General features: G+C 39.8%; 1 protein-coding gene across 2 annotated transcripts in view; it reads right to left on the bottom strand.

The window, feature by feature from the left end:
- The window catches only part of TSC22D4 (TSC22 domain family member 4), a 71,108-nt gene that overhangs the window by 10,888 nt on the left and 43,096 nt on the right, over positions 1–17,124 (bottom strand). For both annotated transcript variants that reach the window (XM_053718362.1, XM_053718363.1), the window contains one exon: positions 7,305–7,462. In XM_053718362.1, coding sequence (XP_053574337.1) covers positions 7,305–7,462 — 158 coding nt within the window. The remainder of the gene's footprint in view (positions 1–7,304; positions 7,463–17,124) is intronic.

The raw sequence follows: 17,124 nt of genomic DNA, 5'->3' as shown, positions 1-17,124 counted from the left end.
TGTGGGATATTATCCTCCTGCTAATAGGAAGTGGCAAAGAGCACCACAGCAGAGCTGTCTATATAGCTTCTCCCCTGACTCCACCCCCCAGTCATTCGACCGAAGGTATAGGAAGAAAAAGGAGAAACAAAAAGGTGCAGAGGTGACTGAAGTTTTAAACAAAATAATATAATCTGTCTTAATTTGACAGGGCGGGCCGTGGACTCGTCGTATCTTAGAAGAAATCAATTTATCAAGTAAGCATAAATTTCCTTTTCTTCTATAAGATACGACGAGTCCACGGATTCATCCTTTACTTGTGGGATACAATACCAAAGCTACAGGACACGGATGAACGGGAGGGACAAGACAGATACCTAAACAGAAGGCACCACTGCTTGAAGAACTTTTCTCCCAAAAATAGCCTCAGAAGAAGCAAAAGTATCAAATTTGTAAAAGGTATGAAGGGAAGACCAAGTCGCAGCCTTACAAATCTGTTCAACAGAATCATCGTTTTTAAAAGCCCATGTGGAAGCCACCGCTCTAGTAGAATGGGCTGTAATCTTTTCAGGAGGCTGCTGTCCAGCAGTCTCGTATGCCAAACGGATGATGCTTTTTAGCCAAAAAGAAAGAGAGGTAGCCGTAGCTTTTTGCCCTCTACGTTTTCCAGAATAGACAACAAACAGGGAAGATGTTTGACGGAAATCCTTGGTCGCTTGCAAGTAAAACTTCAAGGCACGAACCACGTCCAAGTTATGTAACAGACGCTCCTTCTTAGAAGAAGGGTTAGGACACAGAGAAGGAACAACGATTTCCTGATTAATATTCTTGTTAGACACAACCTTAGGAAGGAATCCAGGTTTAGTGCGCAAAACCACCTTATCAGAATGGAATATAAGATAAAGCGAGTCACATTGTAATGCAGATAGCTCAGAAACTCTTCGAGCAGAAGAGATAGCAACTAAAAACAGAACTTTCCAAGATAGAAGTTTAATATCTATGGAATGCATAGGTTCAAACGGAACCCCTTGAAGAACATTAAGAACTAAATTCAAACTCCATGGCGGAGCAACAGGTTTAAATACAGGCTTAATTCTAACCAAAGCCTGACTAAACGACTGAACGTCTGGGACGTCTGCCAGACGCTTATGTAGTAAGATTGACAAAGCAGAAATCTGTCCCTTTAAGGAACTAGCTGACAACCCCTTCTCCAATCCTTCCTGGAGAAAGGACAAAATCCTAGGAATCCTGATCTTACTCTATGAGTAGCCTTTGGATTCGCACCAATAAAGATATTTACGCCATATCTTATGGTAAATTTTCCTAGTGACAGGCTTTCAAAGTATCAATGACTGACTCAGAGAATCCCCGCTTAGATAAAATCAAGCGTTCAATCTCCAGGCAGTCAGTTGCAGAGAAATTAGATTTGGATGTTGGAACGGACCCTGAATGAGAAGGTCCTGTCTCAGTGGCAGTTTCCACGGTGGCAGAGATGACATCTCCACCAGGTCTGCATACCAAGTCCTGCGTGGCCACGCAGGCGCTATCAAGATTACCGAAGCCCTCTCCTGTTTGATTCTGGCAATCAGACGAGGAAGAAGAGGAAAAGGCGGAAACACATAAGCCAGATTGAACGACCAAGGTACTGCTAGAGCATCTATCAGTACTGCTTGAGGATCCTTTGATCTGGACCCGTAACAAGGAAGTTTGGCATTCTGACAAGATGCCATCAGATCCAAATCCGGTGTGCCCCATTGATGAATCAATTGTGCAAACACCTCCGGATGGAGCTCCCACTCCCCCGGATGAAAAATCTGACGACTTAGAAAATCCGCTTCCCAGTTCTCCACTCCTGGGATATATATTGCTGATAGATGGCAAGAGTGAGTCTCTGCCCATCGAATTATTTTGGAAACCTCTATCATCGCTAGAGAACTCTTTGTTCCCCCTTGATGATTGATATACGCCACAGTCGTGATATTGTCCGACTGGAATCTTATGAATTTGGCCGAAGCCAGCTGAGACCACGCTTGAAGCACGTTGAATATCGCTCTCAGTTCCAGAATATTGATTGGTAGTAGGGACCCCTCCTGAGTCCACACACCCTGAGCCTTCAGGGAATTCCAGACTGCACCCCAGCCCAAGAGGCTGGCGTCCGTCGTCACTATGACCCATGCTGGCCTGCGGAAGCACATTCCCTGGGACAGATGATCCTGTGATAACCACCAAAGAAGAGAGTCTCTGGTCTCTAGATCCAGATTTATCCGCGGAGATAAATCCGCATAATCCCCATTCCACTGTCTAAGCATGCACAGCTGTAGTGGTCTGAGATGTAAGCGGGCAAACGGAACTATGTCCATTGCCGCTACCATTAATCCAATTACCTCCATACACTGAACCACTGACGGCCGAGGAATGGAATGAAGTGTTCGGCAAGTAGTTAAGATCTTTGATTTTCTGACCTCCGTCAGAAAAATCTTCATGTCTACCGAGTTTATCAGAGTTCCTAGGAATGGAACTCTTGTCAGAGGAACAAGTGAACTCTTTTTTATGTTCACCTTCCACCCGTGAGTTCTTAGAAAAGCCAGCACAATGTCCGTGTGGGATTTGGCTAGATGGTAAGTTGACGCCTGAATCAAGATATCGTCCAGATAGGGCGCCACTGATATGCCCCGCGGTCTTAGAACCGCCAAAAGGGACCCTAGCACCTTTGTGAAAATTCTGGGAGCTATGGCCAACCCAAAAGGAAGGGCCACAAACTGGTAATGTTTGTCCAGGAAGGCGAACCTGAGGAACTGGTGATGATCTTTGTGGATAGGAATGTGAAGATACGCATCCCTCAAATCCACAGTGGTCATATATTGACCCTCCTGGATCATTGGTAAGATTGTTCGAATGGTCTCCATCTTGAAGGATGTGACTCTGAGAAATTTGTTTAGACTTTTGAGATCTAAAATCGGTCTGAAGGTTCCCTCTTTTTTGGGAACCACGAACAGATTGGAATAAAACCCCTGCCCTTGTTCTAATTTTGGCACTGGGCAGATTACCCCCATGGTATATAGGTCTTCTACACAGCGTAAGAACGCCTCTCTTTTTGTCTGGTCTACAGACAAACGTGAAAGATGAAATCTCCCCCTTGGGAGAGAATCCTTGAATTCTAGACGATACCCCTGGGACACAATTTCTAATGCCCAGGAATCCTGAATGTCTCTTGCCCAAGCCTGAGCGAAGAGAGAAAGTCTGCCCCCTACTAGATCCGGTCCCGGATCGGGGGCTGCACCTTCATGCTGTCTTGGTAGCAGCAGTGGGCTTCTTGTCCTGTTTACCTTTATTCCAGGTCTGGTTAGGTCTCCAGACTGACTTGGATTGAGCAAAGTTCCCCTCCTGCTTGGAGGCGGATGAGGAAGTAGCGGGACCGCCTTTAAAGTTTCGAAAGGAACGAAAATTATTCTGTTTGGTCCTCATTTTAACCGTCTTGTCCTGAGGAAGGGCATGACCTTTACCTCCAGTAATGTCAGAAATGATCTCCTTTAGTTCAGGCCCGAATAGGGTCTTACCCTTAAAGGGAATAGCTAAAAGCTTGGATTTAGATGACACATCAGCAGACCATGACTTAAGCCATAACGCTCTACGCAGTAAAATGGCAAAGCCTGCATTCTTTGCCGCTAATTTAGCCATTTGGAAAGCGGCATCTGTAATAAAAGAATTAGCTAGTTTGAGAGTTTTAATTCTATCCAAAATATCATCTAATGGGGTCTCAACCTTGAGAGACTCCTCTAGAGCCTCGAACCAAAAAGCTGCTGCAGTAGTTACTGGAACAATGCACGCTATAGGTTGTAGAAGAAACCCCTGATGAATAAACAATTTCTTTAGAAGCCCCTCTAATTTTTTATCCATAGGATCTTTGAAAGCACAACTGTCCTCAATAGGTATAGTTGTACGCTTAGCCAGGGTATAAATAGCTCCCTCCACCTTAGGGACCGTCTGCCATGAATCCCGAATGGTGTCAGATATGGGAAACATTTTCTTAAAAGTAGGAGGGGGAGAGAACGGAATGCCTGGTCTATCCCATTCCTTAGTAACAATGTCCGAAATTCTTCTAGGGACTGGAAAAACATTAGTGTAAGTAGGGACCTCTAGATATTTATCCATTTTACACAGTTTCTCTGGTGGTATGACAATAGGGTCACAATCATGCAGAGTCGCTATGACCTCCCTGAGTAACAAGCGGAGGTGTTCAAGCTTAAACTTAAAGGCCGTTACATCTGAGTCTGTTTGAGGGAACATTTTTCCTGAGTCCGAAAGCTCTCCCTCAGACAGCAATTCCCCCACCCCCAGATCAGAACACTGTGAGGGTACATCGGAGATGGCCAATAAAGCATCAGAGGGCTCAGCATTTACTCTAATGCCTGACCTGCTGTGCTTACCCTGTAACCCTGGCAGTTTAGATAATACCTCTGTAAGGGTAGTAGACATACCTGCAGCCATATCTTGCAGGGTGAAAGAATTAGACGCACTAGAAGTACTTGGCGTCGCTTGGACGAGTGTTAAAGGTTGTGACACTTGGGGAGAAGCAGATGGCATAACCTGATTCTCTTCTGACTGGGAATCATCCTGAGACATACTTTTATCAGCTAAAATGTGGTCTTTGCAATGTAAGGCCCTTTCAGTACATGAGGGACACATTTGAAGTGGGGTGTCACAATGGCTTCTAAACACATGGAACATTGGCTTCCCTCAATGTCAGACATGTTAAACAGGCTAGTAATAACCACAAACAGGCTAGAAAACACTTTATTTAGTGAAAAAATAATAATCTGAAAAAACGGTACTGCGCCTTTAAGAGAAAAAAAAGCATACAATTTTTCCAAAACTGCTTCAAAATGATAAAATTATTTCAATTTTATGCTAAATATATCCTAACTTGCCAGCTAAGATTGCACCACAAGAAAAGGATCACTTAACTCTTATGTATAAAAACGTTAGACAAAAAAAAAACCTGCACCTCGCCACAGCCCTGCTGTGGCGCCTACCTGCCCTCAGGGGTCTGCAAAATCGGATTAACCCTTCGATTAGGCCCAAACTTTCTTGAAAGGCCCACCGGAGCTGGATCTTGCTGCTTGCATGGGGAATATAACAGCGCAACTGAGGCGCGAAAATAGGCCCCGCCCATCTACTCGATGTCTCACAGATTTGCAAAAGGACCGCTCCAAAGCAGTCTAAAAATCTAGCCATGTGGGTTCATATACCCAAATCTAACTTAAGCCATGTGTACCCTCCATTGCCAATAAAAAAGAAAACATTTGTCACAAAAAAACGTTAAGTTATCTCCCAACATATAATCGTTTGCCCACAAACATTATGTTATCAGTGTCAATCATTTTATAGCCCAACATACAGGTCCAGTAACACTCTTTTTCACAATAGAATTACTGCTTACCCCTTCCCTCATGGGAATACTGTCAGCCAATTCTGAAATAACACAGTCTCTCCAGAAAAAAATGACTGAACATACCTCAATGCTTGTAGCATGAAAACCGTTCCTCACACTGAAGTTTCTTAAGTACTCCTCAGCCATTCTGTGGGAACTACTCTGGATCTTAGTAACAACTGCTAAGATCATCAGTCTCCAGGCAGAAATCTTCATCCATCTGCTGCCTGGGAAAAAAAAAGCACTGACCGGTACCATTTAAAATAAAAAATTCTTGCTTGAAGAAAATAAAAACTAACATTTTATCACCTCTTTCACTTTACCCTTCCTATCACTTAGTATAGGCAAAGAGAATGACTGGGGGGTGGAGTCAGGGGAGGAGCTATATAGACAGCTCTGCTGTGGTGCTCTGTGCCACTTCCTGTTAGCAGGAGGATAATATCCCACAAGTAAAGGATGAATCCGTGGACTCGTCGTATCTTATAGAAGAAATATATTTTTCGCTTGTGCGTTAACACAGCTGAAAGTAAGCTTTTAATGTGGATGGTTTAGTTGAAAGTAAAAAGTTAACTTCAGGACTTCGGATATCACGACCCAATGAGTGTAAATTTTGTTTTCACTCCAGCGCACCCTTTACTTTCAACTTGTAATACGCACGCATATTAGCGTGTTCACGATATTGCTTATTACGACCTGTGCTAACATTAGCGTGCCACTTGTAATCTAGCTCTATATTAGGGTTCACATTTCTGTGCGCTTTACAAATGATGAATTATGAAGTGCCTGTGAGGGCAGGGATCAGCTGATGTGCGGTATAATGTTTGCCATTATTGTTTTCTCATTTGCATTAAAGGGACAGTCTAGTCAAAATTAAACTTTCATGATTTAGATAGGGCATGCTATTTTTAACAACTTTCCAAACTTTTATCATTGTTTGCTTTGTTCTCTTGGTATTTTTGTTGAAAGCTAAACCTAGGTAGGCTCATTTGCTAATTTCTAAGCCTTTGAAGGCCACCTCTTATTTCAGTGCATTTTTAACAGTTTTTTATAGCTAAACAGCACTAGTCCATGTTTGCCATATAGATAAACATTGTGCTCACTCCCATGGAGTTATTTATGAGTCAGCACTGATTGGCTGAAATGCAAGTCTTTTATAAGAACTGAAATAAGGGGGCAGTTTGCAGAGGCTTAGATATAAGGTAATCACAGAGGTAAAAAATATATTAATATAACCATGTTGGTTATGCAAAACTAGGGAATGGGTAATAAAGGGATTTTAAAGTAAATTTAAAATTGCATGCTCTGAATCATAAAAGTTTAATTTTGACTTTACCGTTTCTTTAATACATTTACTTCCTTCTCTGTTTAATTAAGGAAGCACTGCATTAAAGGGCTTTAATAGTTAAAAAATGACATGCTCTAATTAGTTAGAGCATGTCATTTTAAGACTATTGACCCTGTACTGCTGTGGGTTTAACCCCCGCAAATGTAATGAAACGAGTTCTAGTATGAGCTGAAAAACAGACTAGTTCTGCTGTTGTCTTTGTTTTACAGGTCACATTCCCCTGAAACATGCAAAATATGGTGCATTCTGTTCTGGGACAACCCTTGTATAACATCTGTGTGTGACCCCTGTATTAAATCTGAATTGTGTGCAGTTGGTACATTAAATATCTGTTATACTTTGTGCTGCATAATATTAGAATATAGTGTGATATCTATATATTAGAGCTCTGCATACAATCTCTAAATGTAAGGCATAATGTTGTCTGTGTTTCTGTATTAGTGAAATACCCACAGAGTGCTGTTTTCTGAGTGTTGTGTTGTATAGCTGTTCTAGATCCCTGCTTTTTTATAACACTATCTGTTATACAGATCATAAATACCAACCTACCTTTCGTTTTCAGACTCTCCTCCCATTCCAAATACAGACCGTGCTAAAATAAGACGTTCATTGAAAATATCAGAGACCACTCTGCTAGGCTGCTTTTCACGCTGCGGAGTAACGACTGGGGATACAGGGCGGGAGACGTTACCTGGAGAAGGAGTTGGCTACAGGTGTAGAAAGAATATATTAATATAAAATTTGCCACTCATATTTTGGAGTAACAGTTATACAAGTACTACAAATTATGAGTTTGGGGGCAAGAAGTCTGTGATTTCTCTTGCATGGTAAAAAAAAAAAAAAGTTACACAAAAAAGGAGGTTCTCTTTTGCTTTAGAGCATAACACGACCTCCAAACTGTCCCATATTTTTTTTTTTTTCACAATTTGGTGACATTGTTATACATTATTATTGCTTTGCCACACCTATTTACAATATGTCCTGGTAAATAGGCGTGTGCAGCCTATTGCATTAGGGTGTGCACCCAAAAGCTCAAATAAACTCATACACAAATACACACACATATAGATATATACATACAATCATGCATACATAAATACACAGATACATATTCATAATATATATATATATATATATATATATATATATATATATATAATGTATTACACTGCCCCCACCTGGCTACTATATATATATATATATATATATATATATATATATATATATATATATATATATATATATATATATATATATATATATATATATATATATATATATATATATATATATATATATATATACACACACACACACATATAGACAGACATACATATATACATATAAACACACATACATATATACATATACACACACATACATATATACATATACACACACATACATACACAGCCAGCTGCATAGCTTTTATAACTAAAGCAGTTAACCACAGACAGGCTTGGGTGCAAAGCCCAAAGGGTAAATTACAAAACAAAATTCTTAACAAAACACACAGAAAGTGTGGCACTGTCTTACAAGCACACAGCTAGATAAAAAGCCAAATGGAAGAGTTAGTTACAGCCTTTGGCCAAATGGTGATATGCCCAGGACCACGTCATGGTCTCTTCCTTACTGGGCCCCTAAGCTACAACCACATATAATGGGAAAACATTTACATGGTTGCAGTGATATAGCAGTATTGGGTGAACAGGGACCTACTAGAGGCATTATCTGTGGTACTTCCTGATTGTGTGGTGAACACATGTGGGTGAACTTGGCATACAGTCCAGGAGTAGTTCAAATTTATGTTAAAAAGTTAACACTAATGGCAATAATAGAAGCATTTCTTTAAACTGAAGCATATTGTACAAACCTTTTGTAATGGTATTTATAATGCACTACTGTGCATTACAAATACAAGGAGTAGGTAGCTAATCAAGAACTTTAATAGTGGAAAGAGGAGTATTAGTGCAGACCACCAGAAGTAGGAGCTGGATTTCAGAGATTAGCCATATTGATGGGCATAATATGATAAAATATACATAGTAATGAACAGGGAAGGAGCATAAACAGTTAACTAGATTACACAACTTTCCCCTGCCACAGACTTTTTTATTTAAAAAAACAAAACAGTACAGTAACACAGGGTTCTTCAAACTACGGTTGGGACCCATTACTGGGTTGCAACACAATGTTTACTGGGTCACGACTTGTGTGTTGTAGAAGAGTGTGGGTGTGTTATATGAGAGTTTGTGTGGTGTGTGTTGTATTTGGTGTGTGTGTGTTGTAGAAGAGTGTGGGTGTGTTATATGAGGGTGTGTGTAATATGAGAGTTTGTGTGGTGTGTGTTGTATGTGGTGTGTGTGTGTGGTATGTGTGTTGTAGAAGAGTGTGGGTGTGTTATATGAGAGTGTGTGTGGGGTGTGTGTGTAATATGAGAGTTTGTGTGGTGTGTGTTGTATGTGGTGTGTGGTATGTGTGTTGTAGAAGAGTGTGGGTGTGTTATATGAGAGTGTGTATGGGGTGTGTGTAATATGAGAGTTTGTGTGGTGTGTGTTGTATGTGGTGTGTGGGGTATGTGTGTTGTAGAAGAGTGTGGGTGTGTTATATGAGAGTGTGTATGGGGTGTGTGTAATATGAGAGTTTGTGTGGTGTGTGTTGTATGTGGTGTGTGGGGTATGTGTGTTGTAGAAGAGTGTGGGTGTGTTATATGAGAGTGTGTATGGGGTGTGTGTAATATGAGAGTTTGTGTGGTGTGTGTTGTATGTGGTGTGTGGGGTATGTGTGTTGTAGAAGAGTGTGGGTGTGTTATATGAGAGTGTGTGTGGGGTGTGTGTGAGGTATGTGTGTTGTAAAAGAGTGTGGGTGTGGTTTATTATCTTTTACAACAATTTCAAGTTTGACTACATACAGGGATAAAGTACGCACACATTTTACTCACTTTGCCAAAAATTTCAGCTATCTTGATGTATATTACTTCAGAAATTTTCCGTCCAAGCATAAAAATAGGGTCGCAAATGTATGTGGTATCATTACACTGGGTTTTGGGGGAAAAGTTTGAAGAACCTTGCAGTAACACACCTTTAACCCCTTAACGATAAAGGACGTATTGGGTACATCCTACAAAAACTGTGACTTAATGACCAAGGACGTACCCTGTACGTCCTCAGGGGTTTCAAGAGGTGGAAGCGATCCTGATCGATATTGAGGCATCATGCAATACCCTTTTTTTTAAAAAAAAAGCATCAGCGATAGTGCCGATCGTTGGTGAGTGGGAGCCATTGCAGGGAGGCGGGTGGGTGGCCCATCTCTGGAGGATATCCGGTGCAGTGGGAAGAGGGGGGGGCAGGATCGTAGAAGGGGGCGCCGGGAGTGCGCATGGGGGCAGGAGCGGGTGGGACCACTACACTATGGAACTTAAAGTGTAAAGGGAAGGAGGGAGAGGGGGGGGATAAATGATGTCCAAGGGATCTGGGAGGGGGTGGGGGGTAGGTTATTGAGGGGGGACAGCTACACTACAGAAAAATTGGGGTTTTAATAAAAAAAGCACATTTTATGGCAAACTGGGTACTGGCAGACAGCCAGGGAGGTTGGGCGCTAAGGGGGGATCCTACACTGCAGAATATGTATTTTTAAAATATAAATTTAAAAAAATCCTTTTATTTTAGTACTGGCAGTCTTTCTGCCAGTACTTAAGATGTCAGGGACAATTGTGGGGTGGGGGAGGGAAGAGAGCTGTTTGAGAGGGGTCAGGGAGGGATCAGGGGTAGGATGTGTCAGGTGGGAGGCTGATCTCTAAACTAAAAGCTAAAATTTACCCTACAAGCTACCTAATTAGCCCCTTCACTGCTGGGCATAATACAAGTGTGGTGTGCAGAGGCATTTAGAGGCCTTCTAATTACCAAAAAGCAATGGCAAAGCCATATGTGTCTGCTATTTCTGAACAAAGGGGAACCCAGAGATGTATTTACAACCATTTGTGCCATATTTGCACAAGCTGTTTGTAAATAATTTCAGTGAGAAAACTAAACTTTGTGAAAAAGTGAACTTTTGTTTTATTTGATCGCATTTGGCTGTGAAATGGTGGCATGAAATATACCAAAATGGGCCTAGATCAATACTTTGGGTTGTCTACTACACTAAAGCTAAAATTAACCCTACAAGCTCCCTAATTAACCCCTTCACTGCTGGGCATAATGCACGTGTGGTGCGCAGCGGCATTTAGCAGCCTTCTAATTACCAAAAAGCAATGCCAAAGCCATATATGTCTGCTATTTCTGAACAAAGGGGATCCCAGATAAGCATTTACAACCACTTGTGCCATAATTGCACAAGCAATTAAATTAAGTAAATAATTTCAGTGAGAAACCTAAAGTTTGTGAAAAAGTGAAAAATTATTTTTATTTAATCGCATTTGGCGGTGAAATGGTGGCATGAAATATACCAAAATGGGCCTAGGATTAATACTTTGGGTTGTCTACTAAAAAAAATATATATACATGTCAAGGGATATTCAGGGATTCCTGACAGATATCAGTGTTACAATGTAACTTTCTCTAATTTTGAAAAACAATTGCCTAGATTATGAGTCTTGCGTTAGCCTTAAAAAGCAGCGTTGAGAGGTCCCAACGCTGCTTTTTAACGCCCGCTGGTATTACGAGTCTGGCAGGTACAGATGTACCGCTCACTTTTTTTCCGCGACTCGAGCATACCGCAAATCCACTTACGTAAATTGCGTATCCTATCTTTTCAATGGGATTTTCCTAACGCCGGTATTACGAGTCTTGGAAAAAGTGAGCAGTACAGCCTCTCCTGTCAAGACTGATACCTCATTTAAAATTCAGTAGTTAAGAGTTTTATGGGCTAACGCCGTAACATAAGACTCTTAACTAAAGTGCTAAAAAAGTACACTAACGCCCATAAACTACCTATTAACCCCTAAACCGAGGCCCCCCACATCGCAAACACTATATTAAAATTTTTAACCCCTAATCTGCCTAACCGGACATCGCCGCCACTTCAATAAATGTATTAACCAATAAACCGCGGCAATCCCGCCTCGCAAACACTAGTTAAATATTATTAACCCCTAATCTGCCGTCCCTAACATCGCCGACACCTACCTACATTTACTAACCTCTAATCTGCCGACCCCAACGTTGCCGCCACTATATTAAATTTATTAACCTCAAAATCTAAGTCTAACTCTAACTCTAACACCCCCCAACTTAAATATAATTTAAATAAATCGAAATAAAATTACTACAATTAAATAAATTATTCCTATTTAAAACTAAATACTTATCTATAAAATAAACCCTAAAATAGCTACAATATAACTAATATTTACATTTGTATCTAGCTTAGGGTTTATTTTTATTTTACAGGCAAGTTTGTATTTATTTTAACTAGGTAGAATAGTTATTAAATAGTTATTAACTATTTAATAGCTACCTAGTTAAAATAAAGACAAATATACCTGTAAAATAAAACCTAACCTAAGTTACAATTACACCCAACACTACACTATAATTAAATAAATTAACTAAATTAACTACAATTAATTACAATTAAATTAAATAAACTAAATTACGGAAAAAAACAAACACTAAATTACAGAAAATAATAAACTAAGTACACCTAATCTAATCCCCCTAATAAAATAAAAAAGCCCCCCAAAATAATAAAAATCCCTACCCTATACTAAATTACAAATAGCCCTTAAAAGGGCTTTTTACGGGGCATTGCCCCAAAGTAATCAGCTCTTTTACCTGTACAAAAAAAAAAGACAATACCCCCCCCCAACATTACAACCCACCACCCACACACCCAACCCTACGCTAAAACCCACCCAATCCCCCCTTAATAAAACCTAACACTACCCCCTTGAAGATCACCCTACCTTGAGATGTCTTCACCCAACCGGGCAGAAGTGGTCCTCCAGACGGTCCAAAGTCTTCATCCTATCTGGGCAGAAGAGGGCCTCCAGACGGGCAGAAGTCTTCATCCAGGCGGCATCTTCTATCTTCATCCATCCGGAGCGGGTCCATCTTCAAGACATCCGACGCAAAGCATCCTCTTCTTTCGACAGCGACTGGAACAATGACGGGTCCTTTAAATGACGTCATCCAAGATGGCGTCCCTTCAATTCCGATTGGCTGATAGAATTCTATCAGCTAATCGGAATTAAGGTAGAAAAAATCCTATTGGCTGATACAATCAGCCAATAGGATTGAGCCCGCATTCTATTGGCTGTTCCAATCAGCCAGTAGTATGCGAGCTCAATCCTATTGGCTGTTCTAATCAGCCAATAGGATTGAACTTCAATCCTATTGGCTGATTGGATCAGCCAATAGGATTTTTTCTACCTTAATTCCGATTGGCTGATAGAATTCTATAAGCCAATCGGAATTGAAGGGACGCCATCTTGGATGACGTCATTTAAAGGACCCGTCATTGTTCCAGTCGCCATCGAAAGAAGAGGATGCTCCGCGTCGGATGTCTTGAAGATGGATCGCTCCACTCCGGATGGATGAAGATAGAAGATGCCACCTGGATGAAGACTAAAGCCCGTCTGGAGAACCTCTTCTGCCCGGTTGGGTGAAGACTTCTCAAGGTAGGGTGATCTTCAAGGGGGTAGTGTTAGGTTTTATTAAGGGGGGATTGGGTGGGTTTTAGAGTAGGGTTGGGTGTGTGGGTAGTGGGTTGTAATGTTGGGGGGGTATTGTCTTTTTTTTTTACAGGTAAAAGAGCTGATTACTTTAGGGCAATGCCCCGCTTAAAAGCCCTTTTAAGGGCTATTTGTAATTAAGTATAGGGTAGGGATTTTTATTATTTTGGGGAGCTTTTTTATTTTATTAGGGGGATTAGATTAGGTGTAATTAGTTTAAAAAACTTGTAATTATTTTATTATTTTCTGTAATTTAGTGGGTTTTTTTTTCGTAATTTAGTTTATTTAATTTAATTGTAATTAATTGTAGTTAATTTAGGTAATTTATTTAATTATAGTGTAGTGTTAGGTGTAATTGTAACTTAAGTTAGGATTTATTTAACAGGTATATTTGTATTTATTTTAACTAGGAAGTTACTAAATAGTTAATAACTATTGAATAACTATTGTACCTAGTTAAAATAAAAATAAAGTTGCCTGTAAAATAAAAATAAATCCTAAAATAGCTACAATGTAACTGTTATATTGTAGCTATCTTATGGTTTATTTTATAGGTAAGTATTTAGTTTTAAATATGAATAATTTATTTAATAGTATTTTTATTTAGATTTATTTAAATTATATTTAAGTTAGGGGGGTTAGGGTTAGACTTAGGTTTAGGGGTTAATAACTTTATTATAGTGGCGGCGACGTTGGGGGCGGCAGATTAGAGGTTAATAATTGTAGGTAGGTTGCGACGACATTGGGGGCGGCAGAATAGGGGTTAATAACTATAATGTAGGTGTCAGCGATGTTGGGAGCGACAGATTAGGGGTTCATAAGTATAATGTAGGTGGCGGCGGTGTACGGAGCGGCAGATTAGGGGTTAATAATATAATGCAGGTGTCGGCGATGTTGGGGGCGGCAGATTAGGGGTTAATAAGTGTAAGATTAGGGGTGTTTAGACTCGGGGTTCATGTTAGGATGTTAGGTGTAGACATAAAAAGTATTTCCCCATAGGAATTAATGGGGCTGCGTTAGGAGCTGAACGCTGCTTTTTTGCAGGTGTAAGACTTTTTTTCAGCCGAATCTGCCCCATTGATTCCTATGGGGAAATCGTGCATGAGCACGTTTTGTCATCTTACCGCTACCGTAAGCAGCGCTGGTATTGAGGTGAGATGTGGAGCTAAATTCTGCTCTACGCTCACTTTTTTGCAGCTAACGCCGGGTTTCTAAAAACCCGTAATACCAGCGTTACTGTAGGTGAGCGGTAAGGAAAAACTGTGCGTTAGCACCGCACACCATTACCGACAAAAACTCGTAATCTAGCCGATAGATTTGGAAATAGCAAAGTGCTACTTATTTCTAAACTCAGGACAAAATTTAGAAACTATTTAGCATGGGCGTTTTTTGGTGGTTGTAGATGTGTAACAGATTTTGGGGGTCAAAGTTAGAAAAAGTGTGTATTTTTTCATCATATTTTATAAAACATTTTACAGTAAATTCTTAGATATGATGAAAATAATGGTATCTTTAGAAAGTCCATTTAATGGCGAGAAAAACGGTATATTATGTGTGGGTACAGTAAATGAGTAAGAGGAAAATTACAGCTAAACACAAACACTGCAGAAATGTAAAAATAGCCCTGGTCCCTAATAGTAAGTAAATTGAAAAATGGTCTGGTCACTTAAGGGTTAAAGTGCCATAAAACATGTTGAGATCTGTGCATATCCTAAAAGGGCTAATTAAGTAAAAAAATTGTTTGCATAAAAAATGTGAATTAAAGCTACTGGGAAGTATTTTTAAAAAAAATAGCAAAATTGGTTACATAGCCATGCTGTCTGGTGTAGTCTGATCCACCCCCCTTATCAGTGTTTAGCTACAGAAACACATGCATTGTATTTCACAGCTGCTTATTTGCTTATAGGCATGTTCCAGCAGATAATGAGCATGTACTTCTGCATTCTACCAAAAGTAGATATAGATACAGACATAGAACGAATTGTGTGGGGGGGAGTTAGAGCTGTACAATTCAGGACACTTAAAGGGATATTTAAACCAATTTTTTTTATTTTATGATTCAGATAGAGCATGCAATTTTAAGCAACTTTCTAATTTACTCCTATTATCAAATTGTCTTTGTTCTCTTTCTATCTGTATTTAAAAAGCAGGAATGTAAAGCTTAGGAGTCGGACCATTTTTGGTTCAGAACATGGGTTACACTTGCTTATTGGTGGTTAAATGTAGCGACCAATGTGCTACCCAGGGTGCTGAACCTAAAATAGGCCATCTCCTAAGCTTTACATTCCTGCCTTTTAAATAAAGATAGCAAGAGAATGAAGAAAAATTGAAAATAGGAGTAAATTAGAAAGTTGCTTAAAATTGCATGGTCTACCCAAATCATAAAAGAAAAAAAATTGGGGTTTAGTGTCCCTTTAAAAGAAAGGGTTAATGGCGAGGCACTGCAGTACAAATTAGCAGGTAAAGTAATTAAAGTACATATTATTATATTTTGTCTCTATCCCAAATTGTTTTATGTCCCTTTAACATATCCTTTGCCTCATGCTCCTGTCTAATATAAAAAATAAAAAATAAATGATCAGTTCCATTTTAGTTTATACCAGTGCAGGGCTCACTCAACCGAGGCCTGAAATTCCAGGATTATTCTAAACCTTTGTCCATGTGTGGGCAACATGCAGAGGGTAGTAATCCAGAAGGAACAGAGGTTGAAAGCTTACCTAAAACAGCCAGCAATCATTTTTGCCTACAGGGGTGATTAGCGTCTGCCTAGGCACACACCATGCACACTATGTCCTGGTATCACAAAATTATACAAAAAAATACAACTCCGCTCCTGATCCACATGGGCAAGCCCCTGGACTGTCCTAACTCCTCCTCTGCATGGCTCTGACTCCACCCATGCACAACCTAGACTTCTCCCTGAACCTTTAATTCCATCTGTTTAGAAGACAATTAATCTAGCCAACTGTATCACGTTCCTACCAACATTAAAGGGAAACTCAAAATGTTTCTTTCTTGATTCAGATATGGCGTACACTTTTTTTTTTAACTTTTCAAATTACTTCTATCATCAAAATGTATTTTGTTCTCCTAGTATCCTTTGTTACATGAAAGGGGGGGCAAAATAAATAATAAAAGTATACTGCAATGTGGTTTTACTAAACATTTTATATTAAAATCTTAATGTGTTTATTGTCTTTTAAAAGTATGACAACTGATCAAAATCCATATCAGCAACCTCTTCCATACCAAAATAAACCTTATACCAGGTATCCATAAATGTGTTCAAAATCTATCAGCCAAACCAAAATGACATTAGTCATTGCCAATAACACACACACAAACACACACAGATTTAACCCTTTATCGGAATAACATGTAAAAAAAACCATGATTTTACCTTTCAGATATACATAACAGTGATTTAACATCTTGGTTGCTAGTGATGCCCACAGTTGTTTCAAGGGATAGTCCAAATTAAACTTTCATGATTCAGCTAGGAAATGTCATTTCTTTCATGTAATTAGCAAGAGTCCATGAGCTAGTGACGTATGGGATATACATTCCTACCAGGAGGGGCAAAGTTTCCCAAACCTCAAAATGCCTATAAATACACCCCTCACCACACCCACAATTCAGTTTTACAAACTTTGTTTGTGCTAGATTCTACGTTGATATGCGCTTCGCAGCAGGTTGGAG

Source organism: Bombina bombina, chromosome 6 (assembly GCF_027579735.1).
Source record: "Bombina bombina isolate aBomBom1 chromosome 6, aBomBom1.pri, whole genome shotgun sequence".
Classification (NCBI taxonomy): domain Eukaryota; kingdom Metazoa; phylum Chordata; class Amphibia; order Anura; family Bombinatoridae; genus Bombina; species Bombina bombina.
This window is presented reverse-complemented; position numbering and strand designations above follow the sequence as displayed.